The sequence below is a fragment of the Lygodium microphyllum genome, chromosome 5 (genome assembly GCF_053477565.2).
Source record: "Lygodium microphyllum isolate KBCC chromosome 5, Lygodium_microphyllum_v1.1.10, whole genome shotgun sequence".
In the NCBI taxonomy this organism is placed as follows: Eukaryota; Viridiplantae; Streptophyta; class Polypodiopsida; order Schizaeales; family Lygodiaceae; genus Lygodium; species Lygodium microphyllum.
The window spans coordinates 36,808,497-36,834,458 of NC_141139.1; the positions used below are offsets into that span (position 1 = coordinate 36,808,497).

Genomic DNA, 25,962 nt, shown 5'->3' on the forward strand with positions numbered 1-25,962 from the left:
GGCCACTAGAGACTCCTTGATAAGCTTCATCCATGACAACTTTCTATTTTATTGGTAGCACCACCCTTTGTAGTACTCTAGACAGAGTTCGAGGATAAAGCTAGCCCAATATTCATTCAAACCACTCATAGACATTGGCACTTCACCCATAAACACAAAAGTTAGTGTTCCCTCATATCATGACCATGGAGGATTCATAGGTCCACTTCTTGGATTCACTGATGTCACAAGAGACGAGCATCAGAAAAATCATCATCCACACCTACTAGAAGCTCATCAAAATCCAGTTGAGAAAGAAGATCTATGACCACATGTTGGACGTTGGGGATCAGTGCATGACCCGAAACTCAAACTCCTAAAGCAAAAGAATCCATCTTAAGAAGCAATCAATAACATTTTGTTGCTTGACCATATAGACCAGGGCCAATTGATCCATATGAAAGACAAAGGGATGGCCCAACAAATAATGTTAAAACTTCTTGACTAGATAAATAATCCTCAAGCATTCCCACTTTATGATAGAATACTTCTTTTTAGCTCGCGAATAATTACTAACTAGCATAGTAAATAGGCCAAAACCATCCTCTTGCACAAGTACACTTCTTATTGCACAATCCAAAGCATCCACAAATACATGGAAATCCTTGTTCAAATCTAGAGGAATTAAATTTGGAGTATTCGACAACATCAGTTAGAGCCATCAAAACATGGGCTAACTTTTCAAAGGAATGGCTACATGGGCGAAAAGCCACAAATGTTGCCCATGCTAGGGTATCTACTCAAGGAATTGTAGAGCAACTGATAGAGAGTTTGGAACTTCCACTTGCATTACCACTATCACCTTTTAAAGGTCGACATTGATTCCATCTCCTGAAGTGACATGGCTCAGCAATATGCCACCCTTCACGGCAACAAACATACTTTTCATGCAAATAAGACTATGGTTGACTTTCCAACATCATGTAGTAAGACGCTTGCAAATATGGCAAACATGTAGGAGCATCAATCCCACACACTAAAGTGATCCATGAATACTAGCATGACTATTACGTAAGGCCCAAAGATTTTTTGCATATCATGGTGGAAGGAAGTTGGCAAAGTGTTCCTAAGACTAAACCACATGACTATACAAATGAACACTCCCCAAGCCATGATAAAAGATGTATTCAATTGATATTCTGGAGCAAGTCAAGCCTAATTTACCAATTGAAACTATCCAAGAAAGAATACATTTCATGGCTAGCTACCTCATCCAAGTATTATCCAGATAGGGCAGGGGAAGGGGATTTGGAATGGTTGCTTCATTTAGCTTTCGGTAGTCCACACAAATTTTGAGTTTCTTATTCTTTTTGGAAATGATAACTATAGGAGAAATCCATTCTACTTGATCAACTAGAGCAATGAACCCTACAAGAAGCAATTTATCAAGCTTCCCATTTACCATGTTTGCTATATGTGGGTTCATTCTATATCTTTGCATTCAAACCAAGATTGTGTCTTATTTAAATGGAATCTTATGTTGATGAAAATGAGGATCTAAGCCCTTCATATTGGAATAATCCTAGGTGAACATCCTTCAATTCCTTCAACAAGAGATTAATTGCTCACAGAACTCTAGAGGCAAAATGAGCATTGATTTTAACAAGCATAGTTTCATTTGAACCTAAATAGACTCACCTTCTACAACTGGGCATATATTCTTGCTCTTGTTGCAACATTGTTGTTGCATCTAAATTTACAATGGCTATATATTCCCCTTCTTCCTCTCCAAAATTCGAGAGACAAGTGATTCCATTGGTTCTTGCTCTAATGCCATCTCTTCAACCTTCGAAACATCCTTTGGAAGAAGGAGAGTCGCCAACAACAATGAATTGAGATACTGCTACATTGAAATGAAAAACATCCACAAGATAGAATGGTTCTGAGTAAGCATTTTCCCTGGCGGACTTATCATCATCATCCAATCCTTCCACTAGATTGGCTATCTTAGCCACCACTAGTGGGCACAATGCAGTTGGTGGGGGAAAAATCTTGTATAATAGAAAATCGACCCTATGATGACCATGATGGATGTTCAACCAATTGCAATCCCCAATATGACTAATTCCAGCCTGCTACAACCATGGTTGTCCTAACAGAAGGCGATAATATTCTCCTGGCTACTCTGCATTTAGAATCACTAAAGAAACCAAGAAGGGAATGCTAGCCAATTTGATAAGCACAAAGCACGGAATTCCAAGAGGCTGCACTCTCTATTGATTAGCCATTTGAACTAGAAATGGGATTGGCTTCTAAACCATTAGCCCAAAATCTTTACGAATTGCCACAATGATGATATTCACCCTTGATCCACTATGTAGGAGGATATTGTTAATGACATGGCCTCTACATCAGATAGAAATCATTGGAATGGTCAGATCAAATAGGGGAACTGGCTTTGTTTTGCACCTTGTGAATGTCCTCAGATATAACTTCCACAATCATAACTGCTACCTCCTGCATTGGTTGCACAAGGAAATCTCGTTGAATCATTCTTAAGAGGTAATCTTTATATGCAAGAACCATATTCAACATATGATCCAAAAGAATTCTTATTGAGAACAGTGAGACAACTCGAGTCTACCATGGTTAATGCTGGATTGGATCTAGATTGTAGGGTCACTGAATTGTTGGACATTGAAAAACTTCCCAAGTTAGTAGGCATCTGAATAGGAATGGGCTACAGATCTTGCATCATTTTCAGCTCTACTATGGACCATCCCGCAACTTGATGACATAATTCCTCTTTATTCTACCCAATGACTTGTAGGTTGTCTAGTATTGATTTGAGTAGTTTGCTAGAGTACGTTACCACATGCATTATTGGCTTTGGAATTTCTTCAATTTTCGTCATGCTCATGAAATGAAAGGATCATTTATCTTGCCCTTTTTGCTTCTCAGTATCATAGGCTTGGGTATTGGGATAGTCTATCCACTGGGGCTCTTTTTGCATACAAAAAAAAACATTGTTTTCTAGAGGAGAGGGACACACCACCTGGCCATCTTGACCCTATCCTTGTCCTCCACGACCCATGTCAGGAGATTGATAATCTTATTGAGTAAAGGATACTGCTTGTGTCGATGTCGACGATGGTCTTGGAGTACTCCAATTGGAAGGTGGATTTCCTCCAGTGCATTGTCATCCCCCTGTGCACACCATTGGATTTTGCAAATTGTACTGAAAGACTTTTGTAGTGTGGATGGTAATTTTGTAGATCCCATGTCAGCATTGATTTAGGCCATAATTACCCACAAAGTGACCCAAACTATTACATTTGGCATACTAGAGAGCTTTTATTTGTAGATTTGCAACCCTTATCCTTCTTTTGGAACTTTTTGGGCTTATTTCCTTTCTCCTCCTCAAAGTCCTCCTTATCACTACTACTATCCCTCTTAGAGTCAGAACTTGAATTTGAGCCGCTATCATCCAAACTATGACTTTTGTCGATGGATTTGCTTGACTTCTTTCCCTTTCCTTTCTTATGCTTTGAAAGCACCAATTCTGCTTATAAGGCTTTCTAAAAAAAATGGTTTAGATCATGTGACACCAAATCTTCCATGGCCAAAGGTCTACAGATATCACACTCAATCCCTTGGACATACAAAGAATGGAGCATTTTGCTCTCTGGCTTATTAGCCATAGTGGTAATTGTGCCCAACAAGATTTGGAATTGGGCAATATAGTTCTAAACATTGGAATCCCCTTTCTTCAAATTTCACAACTGGTCTAGCTTTTGAGTATCAATCAGATCTTGTTAGAATAGCTTTGTGAATGCTACCTTCACTGCAACATAAGTAGGGCACCCTTGCTCATTTGCCAACCAAGTTGCCACCTTCTTCCACATGCATGGTTCAAACATTGCTTTCTAATGGTGGATGGGATCATTTTGATTTGGGAAATTGGTGTCATAAGCCACCTTGAACTGCCGAATCAAAGCATCCGAATCTTGTGACATTGAACCCTTGAATTTGGAAAATGGAACCTCAGGGGCCATCATACGATGGAAAGGAGGGATGGAAGGATCAATCATCGGAGTCACAAGGAGAAGTATTGACTAGATAACTTTAGTGGTGTACAAGGGGCAGTTGACAAAATTAGTGGAGATCCTTAGGATGGAGGGAGTAACCACACCCATGGCAGGTGCAGTGACACATGAATCCCATCCTCATCTAGCTCCTCATAACTTTGGGAAGTAAATAAGGCAAAACCTTCAAAATGTGAGCTTGCTTTGGCTCATGCCACCCAACCACAAGGGGGGGGGGGGGGGGGGGGGAGGGGGGAGGAGGGGACAATGGACCTTGAGAAGACGTACGCATACAGACTCACAACAGAGGGAAAGATCATTGTGGTCATGAAGTGTAATCGTGAACATATATACCTAAAGAATGTTGTGTCCATGATACCTAAACCCAACACAAGAGAATATGTACTTATTTAATGTACATCACTTCATTGGGCAAGAATAACATAAATAGTAGAGAACACAAATAGAAGTGATAACAATTTGCTCATGAATATTGTATTGCATTCGCATCATTTAGAATACATTGCATTGAATACATCAATTGGTTACATCTTGCTTAATTGACAAATTGTTATTGTTCACATGATTGATAATACATGACTTTTGACTCCTTAAGATTAACTCCTGACTTTTTGACATTTGGTCCACTCACTATCCATCACCTAACAATGCTAACCATGGATGCATCAAAAGCCTCACAACAACAAAGTTTTGAGAATGAGGAAGATGAGGAGGAAGGGTTTAGCAAGAGTGCTGAATGTGCTTAGTTTATCTCTTAAGATGTATTAAGCACTTGGCATGTGCTACATCACACACACACACACACACACACACACACACACACACACACACACACACACACACACACACACACACACACACACACACACACACACACACACACACACACACACCCCAGATGTGACGATACTGTCTTGGTCCCACAAGTCCGTAGCATGGATCCCACACAAGTAACATGGTTCGCGGGCATGCAATAGTGCATCGTATCTTGAACACACAGCAGAAGCCAACTCTCAAGATATGCCAAGAATATGCCATTGCATCACAACATCATGCACCCTTTGCATCGCGGTTCATTCATAGCACGCGTAACGCGTTTGTCTAACTCGCACATGGGTAACTTGGCGCTTAGAGTCACCGGATTGCACCACCATGGAAGAGTTCTAGGCTCACAAGGATCCACTTTCAACCATCTTGGACCATGGTGCCATGAGGGCGACACACACGCGTCAATCCCACCTCTCCTTAAAAAAATTTGTGTTGATTTGAACTCGGAGTAGGGGGACCCGACTTCCTCACTCAAAATGAGAACCCTACATGCCAAGAGGTAAAAACGATGGTTGCTCCACATTAGGGGAGTTTTGAGGTCTCAAAAATGCCTTTTAGGAGATAGAGAGAGAGTGCTCTAGACCAATAGGAGCAAAGCCTCCGTAACAAAAGTTCTGTTTTAAAAAATACAAAAAATCATTTTACAAAAAGATATATATATAATAATATTACAACTTTGTATTATCAATATCTTTTCGTGATTATGACATTATTTGCATTAATGATATACAATCCTTGCCACTTTTATTTAATGATATGTCTGGATTAATGATAATGACATGTTTAATCTAAATTCAAATTAATAAAGAGCTTGGTACTTATTTTTTCCCCTCCTTTCTTTTATCCCTCTCATGTTTTTCCCTCCTTTCTTATGGTAGCTTAGTCCTCTCTCTCTCTCTCTCTCTCTCTCTCTCTCTCTCTCTCTCTCTCTGTGCCATGGATATAGAAATTCAACCTTTAACAAGGCATCAAAGCTCCCAAATCACATCCATATCAGTGTTTCACTCATTCCAAAAAGATGGAAGATGGATTCCTACAATCATTAGCAAAGGCAGATGGATCACCATGCAACATGCAAAACGTGGGAAAAGGCGAAGATAAGCACCATAAGCCATACCAAGCACATTCTTATCAAAAACCATTTATTCTTAGGAGCAAGGCTTGCAAATATCAAGTATCACACTTTTCTTAATATTTTTCTCTGCAATCCTAAATTTCATGGCATTGAAGATGTTAGTTGGTTTAAGAGGAGAATGTTACATCAGGGACTTAGAAATTCTATAAGGGTTTTACTTTGTTTTTCTATCAATATTAGTCTGGTACACATGTTAAACACGAATTCATCAAGCTTTTTTAATGTTCTTGATGCGTTGTTTTGTTCAAAATTTTTGGTTGTATAAAACACGAATTCATCAAGTTTTTTTTATGTTCTTAATGTATTGTTTTATTCAAAAATTTCAATTTTATAAAACACAAATTCATCAAGTTTTTTTTAATGTTCTTGATGTGTTGTTTTGTTCAAAAATTTTGGTTGTATAAAACGCGAATTCGTCAAGTTTTTTTGTCAAAGTGACGTATGAAACACGATTTTGTGAGTAGTGAGGCCGTCTAACACATTGTTTTCACGTTTCATGAGTCATGAATCTTTTATGCTTTCTCTGCTGTATAAAGTTTGAATTCATTTCATTCATCATGTATATTATAGGTTTGATAAAATTTAATTTCATCCATTCATTTCATCTTGTATACTATAGATTTTGTAAGGCTGCAACAAGTTTCAATTCATGCCAAAAAAATTTAATAATATTTCTTTAATCTATTGGATATGAGCAAATGTTGATTTGTAAATTATCCCCCAAATTCAATTTTTTGTTTTCTGGATTTTGTTTTGTGAGTAATGAGGATGACTAAAAGGAAGTTGTCTTTAGAGGGAATGGAGGAGGAGGATCTGGAGGATACATGTGATGAAAAGCTATTTGATTTTCTTCATGCAACTGGAATTTCATCTAGATTTGTTCACATCAGAGATATGCTCAATGTTCCCTTTGATTTTCAAGAGCTTTTGAAGAATCTTGAAGATAAACTCAAGGATTTTAGGGAGTTTTATGACAGACATGTGGAAGGCTTAGAGATTGAGGGATTTGTCCATTATAGCGATGTAATGGAAGCTTCCAATATTGCTAGAACAACTTTGCAAACAAGGTTTAGCCTTATTGATAAAGAATTCAAGAAGTGAAAAGCAGATTGTCCTTTTCATCAGAATTAGCAACAATGTCTTCTTGTATAGAAGGATGTTGGATTTCTTGTATATCTTCAATATATGGATAGTTGTTCTTCAGATACAATACAAGAGAATAAGATGGAGAATATTGCATGCAAAGACAAAGACGTTGAAGAGAAGGGTGAAATGTTCCAGGAGGATATTGAGAACCGGTTAGTGCAGGGATTTGATGTTGCTTTGTTTAAAAGTGAGAACATTATAAAAGTGAAAGAAAAGGAGATAGAGTTGAGTGCAAAGATTGAAACAAGTCCTCTTGAATGTGTCCCAACATTTCTCAATTATCTCATCAACAAAAAGAGATATGTACTGCTAAATGATATTCAACACATTTTTAATCTAAGAGAAGATTACCACTTGGCAATCCTTGTTGCATGGGGTCAAAATGATAAGAATTTTATAGGTTATGAAGAGGAATTACTAGTGACTCTTGATGTTGAGGGAGAGAATTTTCAAGACAGTTATGTAGCCTTGCATTCTTGTATTAATCAGATCGTGGGATATGAAGAGGGGGGGGGATACGTACAAAGGAAGAGTACTTACAAATTCAATAGAGACTTCGTATTGATAACATGGGGTATGAAGAGAAACTAAAGTCTCCATTAGAGGAGAAACCCAAAAGTTCAATAAATCTATATGATGATAGTCTTCTTGAAGAATATGAAAACCCTAATATATGAAAGATAATTCTAAGATATCCATTGTGATTTATATTAGAGTATGTTATGCATATCTACTGACATCTTATACTATTGTGGTTTATTGTGCAGATAGAAATTGAAGATGCAGACAACTTTCTTGGAAGAGCCAAGGCTCAAGGGCCATTGAAGCTTGGCAAAAGTCAAGGCCTTGGTCATTATATTGAAAGCTTAAATAATAAAATATTTACAATTTGTCATAGCAAGTTCTCAAGCTCTCCAAGCTTACCAATAATGGCTTTGGAAGCTAAATTCAAAGTGATTGGATCCCAAGCTTTCAAAAGAGGTTCATACAAGATAATTTTGGTAGAGAATGAAGAGGCTGTAAGAGTTTTTGGCCTCATGCCGGGATATAGTGGATCTAGGGGAGGATACTTTGGAGTTCTTGCCTTGTATTTGCTCTCCCATGTAGGAGTTGCCAAGAATTTGAAGCTCCTTCTAGGCTATCGGAAACAAGAGTTCAAAAAATGTAGAGGTCTCATCGAGCGGGATGAAACAAAAGATTCTTTTAAAGGACCTAGTGAATTCCCTGAAACTAAAGACTCTACTACAAAGTTAAACTAAAAGATGTTAAGGGTTTCTTAAACCCATCTTTTTCCATCTCTTCGTCTAGTTTGTAACCATTCAGAATATCTTTGCTTTGCATAAGAGTTTAAATATCCCCATTTTCTTCTTTGGGTAACAGTGGATATAGTCCTTGTCAAAGATTATGTATTACATCATATGATTGTGCCTTTGAGCTTGAATTCTGACAAATTTGTCTGTAGAACCATTGAAAGACCTCTAATAAACAGTTTGCTTTTTATCTTCCACCTCCATGTCTTGTGTGTCTAAAGTATTTTGTTATTGTTTAATAATGCGATTTTTCCATACCTTAGATTGACTAAATAGATAGAGATCCATATTTCTTGATAAAATATGGAGCATGGTTGTACAAAATATGCTGCATAGATAACAAATAAAAAATTCAATTAGAAAACCCTATTGTGTCAGACAATAAAGAGACATACATATGGAAACTTCTTACCATATAGTGAGTGAAGTGTTGATTACCTCAAGCTTCTGTCATTGCTTTTTTAAAAAGATTCAATTGGTTTTTGAAGTCATTGAGATCATCATTATTCCACTCTATTTTATCACAATAAAAGAATAAATTTTCTAGTGTTTCCCAAACATTGGCTTTTCTATTCCAAGCTTGTCCATTATCAACATGGTCCTTAACTGCATTATGTAGACACTTCCATTGATTGTATCTTATAGTTAAGCCACCATTCCTAGAGTTTACTTTACCAAGTCTCCCATGAAAGTCTAAGAACCTTCTAGCCTTCACTCCACCAATAGATGGCTTTTTGGGGACACAATTGCTATCCTTAAACTTTTGAAGATCCGGTTCAATAACAACATTACCACAATGCAAACCAATTGCAGATAAGACTTTTTCAATCTTTGTTATAGCATGTGTTCTAGCTTATAATGGCTTCAGCTTCCATGCAAATCCTATATAAAGATGAACAAGCTTTTCAATTATCCTACAAAGCGCATGAAGTGTACAGATATGAGCATTCACTAAAGGAATATCTAGGAATGGCTTAAACTGTGGATCCTTGCTGTGCTTTGAGGGTGCTCTATTCCAATTGCTTGAGTTCAACTCTATGGCTGGGGACATGTAATATAGATAAAGAGATCTATAGTTGACTCCCTTTGATACATTGTACATACATTTAAGTGTCTTTAAGTCACCAACTATGTGTCACTCAATCTTATAGTTTCCAAATCCTTCAACAAATAGCTCCTCTCTTGCTTGTTGTCTCTTAATAACATCAGGTTTTAGTGTTTAAGGAAAAACCTAATACAATATATTAAAATCCCCTGTATCTACTTTGAATGTTGTGTTCCGATTGAACACTAAATGACATTAAGTGATTGTAATGCTCTGATAAAAGTGATAGAGACTCTCTCTAGTTTTGTACATTTTAGAATCTCACTTTCATCAAGTTTAACCACAAATCTAGCCACTCCTTGTGCCTCTTCTAGTGACAAGTTATAGAATCTAATAATTAAGCATTAGAGGGTGGGTAAGTCAAGGAAAATATTGTTAATTTCATTGAATATAACTTCATTTTTCTTTCCCTTAAAGCTAGCCTTGATATGGAAAGGCTTACCCAGAATCTCCATTACTTTGTTATTCACTCTCTATCTAATAGTTCTAATCACAAATGGCCTTGGAAAAATGCAATTACATTCTTGTTCTTGCTTCATATTTGACTGTAAAAGCTAGAAAAGTTGTATATAAGCATCTCAATTGATACCAATATTACCTACTGTCTTCTGCACTAACTCAGTATCCAAAGAGAGGTCATTTATAAATGAGTCCAAGCATTGTTTCTTTACATTTAAAAAAAAAAATATTCTCCAAAATATCTTTTGAAAGTACTGAAGGAAGAAGATAATAATAAAACTAAGATGCTTTCAAAGAATCTCTTTCACTTGCATTCGGTTGAAAAAGGGACCTAAACAAAATCAACATCACAAATCAATACAATTAATTATAAACAAAGTCATATTTCATATATTTTAAAGTGGAAAAAAATCTACCTTACTACTTGGATTCTTTTACTACAACCATCTTCTCCTTGTCTGAGACTCTCAATATTTCTAAGAGCCTTTTGTCAATTTCGAAGTCCTAAAATAGTTTGCTTTCGCTGATAAGATTTGATGCGTTTTTTCAACAAATGAATCCTCTATTGATAGCCTTCTAGCTTCTGCAATAGCTCATTGTTATGTTTTGATAAAAGATGGTTCTCCAATTTGAGGATATCCTTTTCTGCAACCAAGTTAAGTGTATAGCCTAGAAACCCATTATAACTATTACTAATGAACCTCAACAATGAAGAGTTATTATAGAAAAGCCGAGTGCTATTTTTACTAAGATCTTTAGGATATAGCCTACCATCTGACCAAGGATCAAGATTCTTCTTTCCTTCAAACTTGAGTATATGCTGTTTTTGCTAAGATATTTGGGATATAGCCTACCATCTGACCAAGGATCAAGATTCTTCTTTCCTTCAAACCTGAGTATATGCTTCATAAACTCTGTAATAGTAATGGATTTTGTTCTCTTCCTTATTAGTTCATACTCACTATCCAACTCAATATGAAGATGATAGAGATGCCTTTTATTAGAGCTACAAAGATCATTGGATGACTGATCCATAACTAAGGATGTGATTAGAAGATTGGATTGAAAAAGTATGCAAATTAGAAACAAGAAGGAAAACAAAGAAGAAACTAGTAAGGATGGGAAAGAAAAAAGAGAGTAAAGTAATCAAATGTCAAACAAAATTCAAATTGAATATTAGTTTTTAGTTTAATGATGATAAGTAAGATCTTCATTATAAAAATCTTTGTCACCTTTATGGCAGCCTAGATTTCTAGGTTTGATGTGACCACGAGAATATCACGACTATGACTTATTAATAAATTTTTATATATTTACTTACCAAAATATAATTTTTTAAAATTTAAAAATAATTTTATTTTTAAAAATATTTTCTCTCTCTAAAATCACTTATAGGGCATTTTTGAGATCTCAAAACTCTCTTAATGTGAGGCACAACCACCATGGCAGGGGGGGGGGGGAGACATGGGGTTGCCCAAGCCTCACAATCCCTTCCCTCATACTTATCCCCCCTCGATCGAATTTGATTCATATATATATATATATATGTGTGTGTGTGTGTGTGTGTGTGTAGAGGAATACATAACTAAATAGCAAATCTTTTTGAATTACTTCAATTGGCCACAATTTCTCATGTTTGAAAGTAAGCATGGTGCCATATTATCAAAAGACATCATGTGTAGCAATGGCTAAAATTGTAGATCTTTTAGTTTGGAATTACATGATTTTGGAGTGTTTTTGAAATTACTTTCAAGGGGCCTTGAAGTGTTCTACCAATGCCACATAAGCTTGACATAAATATGGTGCTTCAACGAAAGACAACAAAGCAAGGCATTGATGGATTCGTCCAAAGGATATATGCAAAATTGTTATGCTATGTAAGGACTTTTATCTATGGGGGCCCTTTAGACAACTAAAGTACCCTACCCATGGAAAATGCAAAGAATGTGAGGATAACACAGATTTTTGGAAAATTTTTTAAGGAGGGGGTGAGAGAAAAAAGAGATATTTTGGAGATCAATAATTCGGGAACGGGAGGTCCCGCCATGCTGTCCACGCGCGGGCGCCAGCGTGGCGGGAGGGGGCCAAGGGGGCGCTGCCACGTCAGATGCCTGGCGGGGGGCAGGAGCGTGCGTGGCGCTTCTGCACACGTGTGCGGGGTGGCGTGTGGGACGCGACCACAAGCACTCTCTCCGTCTGAGAGAGAGAGAGAGAGAGAGAGAGAGAGAGAGAGAGAGAGATCCTGGACCAATCCTATTTTCCGCGTGCAAGAAGAGACTCAACTACAACAGAAAGCAGAAGATTTTGAGTCTTAAAAGGGGGCGCGGGGCGCGAGAGAGAGAGAGAGAGAGAGAGAGAGAGAGAGAGAGAGAGAGAGGCCTCCTTCCCTTCAATCTGTCGACAATCCGTCTCGGCTTTGCCAAGGTACCTGCTCGATCATTTTGTAGGTGTTGTTTATTCACGAAGCAGTTCGAAAAGATTTCTTGTCTTCTTCGGCTATGGATTCACAACGCAACTCGCTTGGCCTTGGAATCCGGAAATGCTCTTTGCGAGTTTTTGTTTCTGTTCCTTTGCATTCGCTTGATCCCTTCTCGAAGATTGCAAGCGCTTAAGCACTTTCTTTTTCCATCATCTTTGATTGTCTTGCCAGAATTACATTTGAGCTGTTCCTTTTCCATTATCTTTGACCATTACGAGTCTGTAGACTGTGAGCTAAGAGTTTCGGACCTTTATATGATTCCTTTCATGGTGGTTTTTGCATTAATCAAGCTCGTTGTACCTCTCTTTTAGTTCAGTTCAACTCGTGTTTGAAATTTGAAATATTATTCAAGCGGCTATTCCCTTAGTGTGAAATGTATGTTCCATATCTTTCTATTTGTGTGGAATCTTTCAACATGTTCTTTGGATGCTGGGATTGCAAATAGGTGCAAATTCATATTTCTATTAGCAGCTGTATAGCTTATCAAAAACATGACGCTAAATAACTTTCTGTGGTTGGATCGTAAGCTCGTTGGCAGGAACATTCCTTTATCTTATTTTGATAGAAGAGATGGCAGAGTGAGGAGCAATAAGATTTTATCCCCCATAAATGGTGATTTGTTGAAGTAAAACATCTAAAATATAGGGGGCAACTTGAATGACAAACACAAGGATCATCTGGATGCAAAACAAAAGAAAAACACCATTAAACATCAAACTCCTTTTGCTCATTGTTTCATGTCATCTAGGACTACACTATTTATATCAGTGACATTGCATTGACATTAGCCATCAGATCCTTGAAAACTTAAAGTGACGACTTTCCAAAAATTTCGGGCACAATCATGCAACATTGTTTAGCAGTTCTGTTATTGTAAGTAAATGATTGTTTGACAAAGGACATCTACTGCATCTTGATGTTAGACTCTGGTATTAAAAGAGCATAGTTTCTTCAATGCAAGCTCAGAAATAGCTACATTGCTCTTTTTGAGGCATAATATATTTTCATATGCCACAATCTGCTGACGTAACTTTGAGGTGAATCCAGTGCTACTGGTTTAGAGTAGCACAGTTGTCTCAGTAAACCGTGCCATGTTTTTCATAAAGGTTACTTAGACAAGTAATCTGAAGAGCTACAAAAGGGATGAGTGCCCATGTAGGCTGGTTTCAATGCCAGTTGGTGAGGCTAGATGGTATGGGATGTGCAGTCTTCTAGTGTGCATGCACAATGCTGAGATGGTGTGCTAAAGCGGTATTTTGGTGTCGGATGGAGTTGATGGCAAGTTGACATAGGTTGGTGCTATGCGTACAAATAGTCACAAGTTCTATCTGTATGCAACTGGGTTTATGATCGATAAGAAGTCTTGAGGTTACAAGTTCTATCTGTATGCAACTGGGTTATGGTTGAAAAGAAGTCTTTTGCTAAGAATTTGTCACGTCATCGTGTTTGTCACAAACAGGTATATATATATTGCATCTCTCTAATCCATTGTTCTGCTTTCTTGCAGTTGATGGCTATTTCTGGACGAAACATGGTGCGGTCTGAATATAGACCTGACAATGTGTTTGACTCTGCTGCTCGATGCCATAGATTAGAGAAATTCACCACGACATCCAAAGTCATGAAGGGTTTTTCTGCAGTGCTGCCTTCAGAATTCTCTTTGTATTCAAGAAGAAACAAGAACTTAAAGAAGAACTGCACAGCTTCATCCGCAATACACTGTTCTCAGACCAGGGTGACTTCATTTGAGCCAAACAAAAAGTCAGGGGTGGACAGCTCAGAATTGTTAGGTGGACCAGTTCCATTTCCGCTTGTGGAATTTAAAATGTCTGATTTTGAACTTTGCATGAATGTCAGTGTTGGCCTTGCAGGAAGGGTATGTTTTGTGGACATTTTGAGACTTATTACTGTCTTTCTTGGCCTTGAAGTATTGCAAGAAGGTATGTGAGCTCTGAATGTGTTTTGCCCTTGCTGGACACTGTATACAGGGCGACGAAGTTGTATATGAAGCAATTGTTCGGAATCCAGAAAGGTTACATTGCACAACCTCGGTTAAGTTGACTTCTGCTTCTTGGTCTTTTGTGTTTGAAAATGGCATCAGTTCTTAAAACCTCAGTATGGTTTGCAGTCCATTGATGGGTCAGAAGGTTGTACTTCGTCAACTTGCTGGTCCTCGTGCTCAACGATGGGGAAAGCATGCATTGCAGGTCCTTGTTGCTTCTGTGCTTAAACACTATCAGCATTCCATAGACAAGGATTTTACCCTTTTGTGATACAAACATGTAAACTCTGATACAGGTAATTAAAAAGTTGGTGCGGCGGGTGGTAATGTATCAGTCTTATGCCACACAGATTTATGGGTATATATTGCCCTCTGGAGTCAAAGAGAACATCTTGACTCTTGTACATGGGGTAAGTGAGGCAGTCTTTGTACTCATCTAGCAATCTCTGTCTATATAAGTAGCAACGTCTAATTACAGTTCCTCTGGATCAATGCAGTATTATGATAATTATTCACTTCACCACTGGCTTCTTTGTGAGGACTGGCTTCCCACGTTAGAGTCTCGCTTAGCCTTGGATGAAGAGTGTGCTCGAAGAGTTGGAGATGACAGAACTGGGGGTCCTGCTGTTTCTCGTCAGTTACGACTCATTCAGATTCTGATGAGAGATCTTCTAATTGGGGTCTGACTTCTTACCTTTGCTTATGAATTCTGATTATTATATGAAAGAGAACACAATGAAAATGCGAAGCTTAAGTTGATCATCGCCAATTAATACAGAGTTAATAAGTTTGAAGTCCTAAATTGGGGCGTTTGGGCAGGTTAATTATCTGCATAGTCATGGATTTGCTCACACAGAACTGCGGCTTCAAAATTTGCAGATCAGTGATGCTGATCGGCATATAAAGGTTGATGACTTCTTTTATATTAAATACATTTGTTGAAGTGCTCGTTTTGACAGTGATCACCGCTGTACTGATAGATATTTGAAACTGTAGGTAGGGTTGCTTGGGAATGCCTCTCATTTTGAGGGGGGTTCCACACATGGCATTGCAGGAAGGAAAGTAAATAGGCGGCAGTTGATGATTGCTTATGACATAAGGTATGCCCAATTCTTGTTGGCGAGTAATTTATTTTGGAACTAGAGCAAGCATTTCAGCTTATGACATTGATATGCCTAGGCCTCTAAGAATCAAGCCGCATATGACTGTTGAACTGAATCTTTGAAATCTGTTGATAGGTGCATTGGTCTTGTGATGGCAAGAATGGTCTTGAGAGAGTTGATGGATCCTTCAGTCTTTGACCAATTCAAATCCTTCTTGAACAAGGTATAGTTTTCCCTAAGGTATTCTATCTTTGTCATCACATAGAATTTGTAGGTGCAGGGCCTAGATGCAAGTTCAGGAGGGAGAATACTCTTATTAATTATCAAATGCATTTCAGGGAAATGATCCGGCAGGATTACGGGAGTTTCTTGTGCCAATTCTGAGCAAAAAATCTTCCGGTACCAATCCAGGCTTGCAGGTAATCAGTAGCTTACAGTTTGCTTGATATGTAGAAGAGTCTAGAGTTGTTGTGACTTAACGTGGCCAATAACTGATGTTTCTTTTATAGTAATGGTCACAGAGCAAATACACTTGATTTATCCACTACCTTGGCCCCTCTTTTTCATTGTTCAGCCTGGCTTCCTTTATGAAAAGGGTCATTTACACAATGTGCATTGCTTCCACATCACAGAATCTGTTCAGTACTTGTGATTTTCTTGGCTTATGGTGGAGCAAAGGAGTTCATGCTTTCCTTGACCCCACAGTGATGGAGCCAAGGCATTCATGATTTTTCTTGGCTTCATCTGTGGAATGGTTAGGATTGAGGCATCATGTGTAGCTGGCAGAAGCCTATCAGAAAGCAGTGTAATTTAGCAGCCCATCTCTTCTTGAATGGTGTGCACCATTTTTTTTGATTATCCATGATAATGGTAAGCTTTAATTTGTGTCCTGTGGTCTGAACTTTGCTGCTCAATAGTATTCATCTCTCTCTTAATGTTTGTACACAGAGATCCAAGTTGTACCCTCAGCCAAATATGTGATGTCTGGAATGCTGGGAAGTACTTTGTTTGTGTCCTCTAATCTAATGTTCTCTAATGGTGCACATTTGATGCAAGGAATGGTTTTCAAACATGGAATGCTTTATGTAAATAATTTAAGGAAGCTCTTTATTACTGTTCATATCTCATTTTAGACGTCTGTTGTATGTCAAGGAAGATCTTGGACAGAAATGGTGGTGCAGGCTGGAATCTAGTTTCCCTGATGCTTGCATCGAAACCTTCTGACCGTATAAGGTGCTTGCCTTTTGCTGGTTTTTATTCTTCTGCATCTGAACATTGATGTGTGTCTGATAAACTTGGTTCACACATTCTATAATTGAATCTGTCAACCTGACAGCTGCACAGAGGCCCTGAGACACCGTTTTTTGTGTGGCCCAAAGTGGCGTGTTGAGTCATCTGTTGATATGACACGATGGAGCATTGGGTCCACTGCAGTCCGCATTGTCGAGGAATACATTTATGGAGTGCAACAGGTTCAATACTTATACTCTTAAGTTGGTTCCATAATCCTCTCTCCTCTTTAGTCATAATCAAAAGTTTGATTTGGATTTGGTGTCTTTTGCAAAGCAGCGGATAAGGTTAGCTCAACTAATTGATGTCCTGGAGCTGCTCAATCCTAACACAAGCCCACAGGTAACAGTTTCTTCTACCTTATGTTACTTTTAAATCTGGACGTCATTTTGAAAATGGTATAAATAAAATTTGGTCTGATGTTCAGGCCTGGTCAGAACTGCTTCCTGGAAAGTGGCGGCTAGTATACCACACAGGAAGGCATATTGGACTAACACAGAGGCAGGTAATAAGCCTGGGAAGACTCTCAATCTGTGTCATTTCATATTTTGAGATGGCATTGACCCTTTTCTTAATTCAATAGGAGATCACTAACTGATCTCATACAACAGAGTCTCTGTATTAAGATTGTTCGAAATGCTGTCCTTAGCAGTCGAGTTAGGGTGGATTTACGTAAAAATGATGGGATTTAACCCTTTTTTAACATGCAGGCTTCTCCTGCAGTTCTGATAGGTGATGTGTTTTATAATTTCAAAAATTTGGAAGGACGGCTTGACATGGAATCCTGTGTGAAGTTCACTGCCATGATGGATAAAGGAGATTGGGCATTGGATAAGAGTGGCACTCAAGGTAGTCTGACAGTCACATGTTCCAATGTGATTATACGTGAAGGTGAAAGAAGATACTCTAGAGCAGATTTGCAGACTAAGACTGATGATGAGCAGGGAACATCATCTAGGTTAATTGAGGGTTTTTACACGGAGTTAAGAGGGAGAGGTGTTTACTATCCCCGAGAAGCTATGTATCAGCATTCTGTATTGGAGATGCCACAAGCGGCCCTACCTATTGTCAAATTGGACATAGAAGATATTGACATGACAATGGATTTGGCCTATGTTGGAAAAGACTCAGCCTTCCCTCTACGAGCGCTTCAAGAAGTTCGCATACAGATCCCACAAGAGTCTTTTGATATTTCAAAAATTGTCTGTGGTACATATATTGATGGCCGCTTGCTAGTACTGAGAGGAATGTCAGGAGCAGCTTTGTTCTTCTTGCGGTCAACAGGAGGTCAATGTTAAGTGTTCCTAGTGGAGGCAAGACAACAGCATGCCATCCATTTAGAGCATACAGATGTGTAGTTTATGATTTAGTGTATATATTGAGGTTGTTCTTTTTGGCCAAGAGTGTATACAAGTATGGCCCAGGATGATTTAGGCTGATTTTTTCTGGTGGAAGCTTGTAAGTAGCATTGATTCTTTTATTTTGAGCTCAGCACCCTGAGCTTGTTAATTTCCACCAGTTTTGATGTAATCACCTTTTAGCTAGCTTGGGGAATTGCCTACATTTGTCACAATATTGCCTTCCATGGCAGTAGCTTCATACTGTAATTGCTGTTGTGTAGCTACATGAAGATATCTGAATTGATGTCTTTCCACACTGGAAGTTGGTCTTTAAGAACTCAAATTATGTTTTTTAAATTTGATGTTAGTGCTATCTGAACTTCCTGTGCTATGCTGGCAACTTCACTGCTTTCTGAGGAGAATGATCAAGAGTGCTGTATACTTCCTATGCCAAGATGAGCGATTCCATTGCTTCCTGAGCAGACTGATCAAAAGTGTTGTATGAAAATATTTGATTTTATGGTAAGCTAAGCGCTAAAGCTGATGCAATTCCATTGATTCCTGGAATAGTTGTTGTTGTAACTTGTATACAGACAGAACCCTAGTTGCATGGGTGGTGCATGTGTGTGCTGCACGCACACATTTTTTGTGTGTGTGTGAGAGAGAGAGAGAGAGAGAGAGAGAGAGAGAGAGAGAGTATTGATCAACCAATTTAAAGAAAATGTTTTCTTAAACTATATCCATGTTGATGGTGCTCTACCTTGCCTTACAGTGTGGACCACCACTACAATGCATTTCCCTTCAAGGAAGTGGCTGCCTTTCAAATATGTGAGGATTCAATAAGGTTGCCTACCAAATAGACTACATCAAATTATTGAATGAAAGTAAAACATTTCAGCCTATCTTGTGCACCATTGAAGGCCTTAAATGGGGTTGTACATACCATGAGCCATACATGGATACATAGGATCTTGCATTCCATGCATTGGTGGTTGCATACCAGAAGGAAGTGTGCTATGCACATAGCTTTAAAAATTGTACCACTACTAAAGAATCTTAGCCGCCTCATATTGCATGCATGCCTTGTCCAAAACCCATTGGATTGGCATTACCAAGATGTTTTCAATTTGTGTCATTTGCAATATTGGGAACATCTTGAGGTGGCTTAGGCATTTCTTTTGGTACATCCTGTTGTCTTGAAGCTTTAGAATACGACTGTCTTTTTGACATTGTCCTTTGGGAAATTCAAAAACCAAGTGAATTGAGGGTCCATTTTCTAATTAGCAAAGATGTTAGTTGTCTTCATTTGATTCTCAAACTTGTCATCAAATTTTTCGCTCTCTTGCTAGTCATCTACATCATTTGGCATGGAAGATTCTATTTTTGGTCTATACTAATATTTTTGGCTTGCAATTCATGATGTGTGCCTTATACAAGATCAAACATTGCATTTCTTTCTTCCCCTTGTGAATGTTCAAATCAAGAGGTATCTCATAGCTTGATTCCATCTCATTGTAAGAAGATATCCTTGCAATTGTTCAATTAATACAATTTTAGCAGTAAGTAAAGCTTTTGACTTCCAATCAAGTATCTGGAGTCCACCAATTTAAGGAAGTTGATAGTATCTTGATAATAAAATCATGGCACAGTCTTTCCTTCGAGAAAAGTGTGGTATTGATCTAATTATATAAATTACAATAATAATAGAACTCACAAATTAAAAATGCAATATAACCATTAATCTTGGAGAATGGACAATATTTTGGTCTCAAAATTGGTACCTCTTGTAGTATTTCTTTATCTTGTATTGCAATACATTGAGATGTCTTGAATCTCCTTACCTCTCTAATTGTCCCTCGTTGTCCCAATGACCAATAAGTCTTTAAACTAAATTTCTCCTCGGTTTACAATGGGGAATTGGCCTTCATCATGCTCTTGGGTTATAAATTCAGCTCCAAATCATTGTTAGTTGGTTGGTCTCTTGAATTTCCTAAGATTCCTTAATTCTAGTTGCAAAATTCAAGCCTATGCACAAAATTTAAGAACACTTCTCAAGGTGGTCAACCCTAATTTATGGCTATTATAAATCTCCAACTCCAATGGTTGAAATTCTTGGAATTTATTGAGGTAAGATAATAAATGGTTGGAAGATAAGAGAAAATGTTGAGAAGAGAGAAAATTTTGACTTTTATTGTGAAGAAATGGAGGAGATCAACTATTGCCTTGTCTAACACATCCGTTATAACTATTGCCATTGCTAGGTCACTCCAAATAGATTGTTACCTACTGTCAAATGCTATCACCTTATCCTACAATGTCTTGGGCTACATTCGCCTTGCTTTAGAGTGCCTCCTGGTGGTTGCCAATGGCCTTTCATAGTTGGCGACTCGACCACATAGACTCCTCCCAACTTCTCCACTATAGAACAACTCTCTCCCAACATCCCACTATCCTCTTTTCACGTGTATAGGTAAGTTTACCAAGTGGTAGTCTTCTTAATCCATTTTTTGTATTATTAAATTAATTTTTAAAATACTAATTTAAAAAATTATGTTAATAATAATTTCTTGCTTTAAAAAACTAACTAGCAAATAATTAAATTGGATAGGTCACTTTATAATCAAAGTATTCACGAGCACTCATTAGTCCCCTTGAACTAGTATTAAATAATGAATTTATTAATGCTAAGTCCCTAGTGTCACCACTGACACTAATGGATAATAAAGTGTTCTAGGCCAATTTTTAACACTAGGCTACCTAGTACTTATCAAATACAACTTATTATAGCTTTTGTCTTTGGCACTAACTAATATCTTGGGGTTCCACATTCCACATTATGAAATAACTAACTTGCATCTCACATGTGTAAGTCACATTTGCATATTTGATTGAATCTTAATCAAATGCTAAGCAAAGCATTGAAGTTTCATGTCCTTTTGATAGGTAGTGGAGTATGAGTAGGCCAAATGATCCAACTATGAATGCTTTATTGCTATCCATGAGTTAGGAAGCGGAGGAAATCTAATTTGGATCAAAGATTTGCTAGACTCAATAAAATGTGAGTTGATGACAATAGTCACATGTTGTATGTAAGGGTTGGATTGATGGAAAAGAAATATTACTTTTTTGTGTTCATGCATTGAATCCATAAAAAAGTAATATAATTTTGCTCAAAGATCCATAAAAAACTTAGTATATTTAGGTTCATTAGGATGGTCATGTGTTGTATATTATTAGGGTTTGGATTGATGGAGAAAAAATACTTACTAATCTATTTTTATGCACTAAATTCTTGTAAAGTAAGAATTGAAAAATGGGCATGGCTAAAATACAAATCTTGGCTAGGATTGTTCTCTCTTAATGGGTGTTTGGAATAATATCGTGATGCAAGTTGATATATATCATAGATGTGCTTGCATGCTTGAGGAAAGGGATACTTGGGATTCTCTTACCTATGATGGTTTCTAGTCTTGGCATTGGTAGCCACTTAAAGCATGAATTGCTTTTCACTTGCCATAATTGTCATGGCGATAGTGCTTGGAGAGGAGCCAAATTAGAAGGCTTGTACATGAGTGATCATTATTGGTGCTTTGCCCTTGGTTTTGAGTATGGAGTTCTCACACGTGTCAACATTAGATTATGTTTTGGTTTAATTGCATTTAGGATGATCATGTAAGAAAGGACAAATTATAGCCCTCCCCATTTTAAGTTTAATGTTTTCTTTCTTATTGTAATGACCTCCATGCAACATAAAAAATAATCTTGGGAGGCAACAAGTAAAGATGAAGGGCATCTTGCTCATAGAATGGGATTGATGCATACTCAATGTAGTGCACATTGTTAAGAACACATGGGTGAGTTATGACCTCATTGGGCCTAAGTTTCTTAGGTTTTATGATTGCTGAATGTTGAGACTATGTGCTTGCTACTCTTCGTACTTGTCCTTGTGACATAACTTTGCACAATCTCCTATAAGACCTTGGGGATTGAGGTGATATTAAAAAAAATAGAAAAAGCTAGTGCTAAGGGAAAATTGAAAGCTACTTGAGATTTAAAATGTGACACTCCCTAGTTATGACTAAAGATGGGTAACAATCATCACAAATTGATGAGGAAATTCCTGTTGTTTTTCATGGTCATCTTTTCTCAATCGTGCTACTTTCCATGGTAGAATAAATTTTGTGAGAAAACATAGAATGTATGAACACAACTAAAACACAATAACTCAGACAATAACACAAACTCTAAATGCAAAATGAAAAAAAACACAAATATAGGAAGAAAGGAAACTCTGAAGTGAATGAATTGATGTTGTAAATGAAGGAAATGCTCATAGGTAGAGCAATGGATGTAGTTGGAGTGTGATGCATACTGGAGATGGATCTTGACTATTGTACCATTAGTCAAAGTTGAGTGTTGAATTTGGAAGGGTAGTAGGATGGTCACCAAAATGTAGTAGTTTAGAGACTAAAATCTAGTAAATAGAGTACTATACCACTGTGATCAGAGCCTAGATATTGATCAACAATGTTGTAAACAATTGACTGCTAGTAGTTGAGGGGAATGTATTGAATGTTGTAAGGGTCTAAACTACACAAAATTCAAGTTGGATGATGTGGGAAATCTGGTTGATCAACAAGGTATCCAATTGGAGCATTAAACACAGTTGTCTAGGGTTGCAAATGTAGACACCAATAGCTACAAACTATTGTGAGTAATAGTGGATAGGTGCTAGGTGGAGGGGCTACATTTGAATGAAGGATGGACAACATATGGTGATGGGAGATAGACTAAAAATAAGGTGCCAATAGCAACAAAGAGGGTGAGGGTTGATGTGGCCTACAAAGCAATGATAGGATGAATGGTGGACAACCTATCTATTTATATATATAGAAGGATCCTCCTAAATTAGGATTTTGCTTATGGGACATACAAAAAATCCAAGATTGCATATTGGTTATTGAAACTTTTGATAATCTACATCTTTTGGGATTGTTTAAAAGAGCTAATCAGTTTGTAATGCATTTTTAGCTCAATGCCTCATCTTAGGCCAAAAACTAGAACTAAGAAGGATTGGAAAAAAAGCTCAAGCCCATTTTTACCCCTAGGCATCCCACCCTAGTAGCCAATACATTAGACAAAGGGTGCATGTTGGCTGTCTAATGGCCTACCAAGACTATAGAGGTGATGGTCATCTTACCAAGGGAGCCCAATGATCACCCTAGAGAGGTGAAGGCATTGGGAAAATGGTGCTTGTCTTGCCCAATGACCTATCAGGACCTAAAAAGGTAGATGGAACCACATGGAGCTTTCCTCTTTTTTCTTTTTTGAGAAGATAGAATTTGTAACCTATCAATTAATTATGCCTTGGGGGAGAATGAAAAGGATTGGTTAGATCCAATACATCACAAAATAGAAAAGCTATCTTGCCACTCGAGGGTGTTGATGACGAGGGAAATGGGAGAAGAAGTATGTAGGTGTGGTGGTAAGGCAGTAGAATAGCCATTGGTGGTGATAGCTCAATATTCGCTCAAGGGTGCTTTGCACAATGAGAAGAAACGAGTATGCTACATGACAAGAACGCACATGTAGAAGCTACCACTTAGTTAGTAACTCTTAAGGGGAAATTGTTCACTTGCCCAAGTGCCCTTTTATAAAGATGATGGTGATAATCCAATTCAAAGAAGAGGTACAACATGGAAGGGAGGCCAATGTTGAAGACATGCCAAAACTTGTAGAATACCAATGAAGGGTGGGAATCCCCTCTCAACCATGGATGTCAATGCCAAAGGAGGAAGATGAGTCTAATGTCAATCTTTTTGTGGTGTTGAGATGAAGAAGAATGCGGATGAAGAATTATAGTTGAAAAAGCTAGGGAGAAGCAGTTGTTGTGATAATATCAAGAGATGTTACAAGAATTTCCTTGGGAGGGGAAGCCTCCAGGCTGGTAGGAGAAAAAGTCTCCAAAGAAGATGAAACCACAAAGCAATAATGAGCTTTTCATGTCTCTATCCTAGGAAGGAAAGGTGCAAATGTGCATATTAGTCCTAGACAAAAAATATAAAACCGTGCAAAAAAGGTAATAATATGCAAAAACAAAGGTTAGTAATGAGATGCTTCAAAGTAAAACAAAGCAAGTGTAAAACTAAAAGAAAGTGAATGAATGTGTGAATGAGTGAATATAGTGGAAGACAAAGGAAACAAAGCCTTAGGACAAAATAATCTATGGGCATGACTCATTAGCCTAAATAACTAAGAGTGCAAAGTAGTATGGGACTAGTGTAGTGTACCTTAAGGGGGTGCTAGCCTAAGTGGATTGCCACCATCATGCATGGCCATCAATAGGTCTTTGCCAATGAAACTCATGTTGAGGCAGGGAAATGGGCCTAGGTGGGGGTGCATTAGGAGACCTCAGAATGGATGCATAAATTGCTATTTTTGGTGAGGGATTAGTTGACTATTTACTTAATCCTTTAGGAGACAAGGCCTACTAAGGCTGTCCATATGCCACATGTCTAGTGAGACATCTATGAAGGAAGGAGTAGATGGGGCAATAGGGGGAGGTGTAGCCCCACTTTATTGTCCAAAGGAAGTGGATGAAATCATGGCCTATTTTGGTTTATTAGTTGGGAGACCTTGGGCCTTAGTATGACACACTTCTCGTCTACATGGCCCAATATCTAGCATTGCGTGAAAAAGCCATTCTTTTTAGGGGGTTGTTGGGTAGATGGGTTTTTTTCCTTTGTTTTCGTCTAAGTAAGGGGTGTCACCCTTGTTTTGCATTGCCTTTGCATCTTGGGAGTTCTCTCCACTTTTGATTTTCCTTATGAAGAGGAGGCAACCAAACCCCCCTTTGAGGAATAAGAATGTGGGGAGGACTTCTTGTGGACTTGATCATGTGCTTGGGATAATGCAAGGATCGACATTCGAACTCATAAAAGATTGGCAAACAAGGCAATGAAATGATTTTTTGGATAAAATGTAATTATTCAGCGAAGTAGTAGTGGTGAAGTCAATGAGTAACCACCTCTATCTATCCATCTTGACTTTCAGTTCAACCCCTCCCTTAATAGAAACCTCTTGAAGCGTAAATGCCGATAGTGGTCGAGGAGATGACTCCAATACTTAGATATGAGGGAAAAGTGTTATAAATGAGAATAGAACTCAGGAATCAATTGCTACATTAAATTAATATCAACCGTCCCATTTTAGGCTCTTTAGTGAGAGCATATGTCATTAGGTGAGCTAGTGGAGGGCCTAGCATAGGCTCTAGACAAATGACTCGGTTCCAAAGACCTTGAGATTCAAGAGGCTTGTTGCATAAAGTTAGAGCAAGTGGTGGAATTTGACCCATTGAAATGAGTCTCATATCTGTGAAGGCATTCTTGGTTGTGGAATAGGAGTGTCAATGCTGAGTGTGAGGAATAGGGTGGGAGAGTGGAGTACACTTGGGGATTCACCCCAAAGTTCCCACCATGCAAGTGAGATGTGCACACAATGGATCCAAAAGGGGGTACGGATTGATTGGGTAGCATGGGACTGGTATTCACATCTATAGCCCAAGAAGGAGGGATGGGGACATAGTAGGTAGAGCATGGGAATCCAAGTGTAGGAGTGACCCATGAAATGGGTGATAGTGCACCATAGGTAGAGGATGGAAATCCCTGTGTCTCAGAGGTT

At 38.1% G+C, this 25,962-nt stretch overlaps 1 protein-coding gene across 1 annotated transcript; it reads left to right on the top strand.

Moving 5' to 3' along the window:
• Positions 1–12,422: 12,422 nt before the first annotated feature.
• Positions 12,423–18,600, top strand: ORG1 (OBP3-responsive protein 1). Its single transcript, XM_087677704.1, has 15 exons — positions 12,423–12,492; positions 14,055–14,423; positions 14,536–14,579; positions 14,676–14,754; positions 14,846–14,959; positions 15,047–15,229; positions 15,369–15,455; positions 15,546–15,649; positions 15,788–15,875; positions 15,991–16,071; positions 16,809–16,885; positions 16,989–17,124; positions 17,222–17,284; positions 17,370–17,447; positions 17,653–18,600. Exons 2-15 carry the CDS (start codon positions 14,058–14,060, stop codon positions 18,238–18,240), a joined length of 2,088 nt encoding a protein of 695 aa, XP_087533830.1. The 5' UTR covers positions 12,423–12,492; positions 14,055–14,057; the 3' UTR covers positions 18,241–18,600.
• The last annotated feature ends 7,362 nt before the right edge of the window (positions 18,601–25,962 follow it).

Excerpts from the sequence above, each read along its gene's own strand:
- ORG1 (XM_087677704.1), top strand. The coding sequence starts at position 14,058 with ATGGCTATTTCTGGACGAAACATGGTGCGGTCTGAATATAGACCTGAC. Across the intron at positions 17,125-17,221 it reads ACATTTATGGAGTGCAACAG|CGGATAAGGTTAGCTCAACT; the intron begins GTTCAATACTTA and ends TTTGCAAAGCAG. Across the intron at positions 17,448-17,652 it reads TTGGACTAACACAGAGGCAG|GCTTCTCCTGCAGTTCTGAT; the intron begins GTAATAAGCCTG and ends TTTAACATGCAG.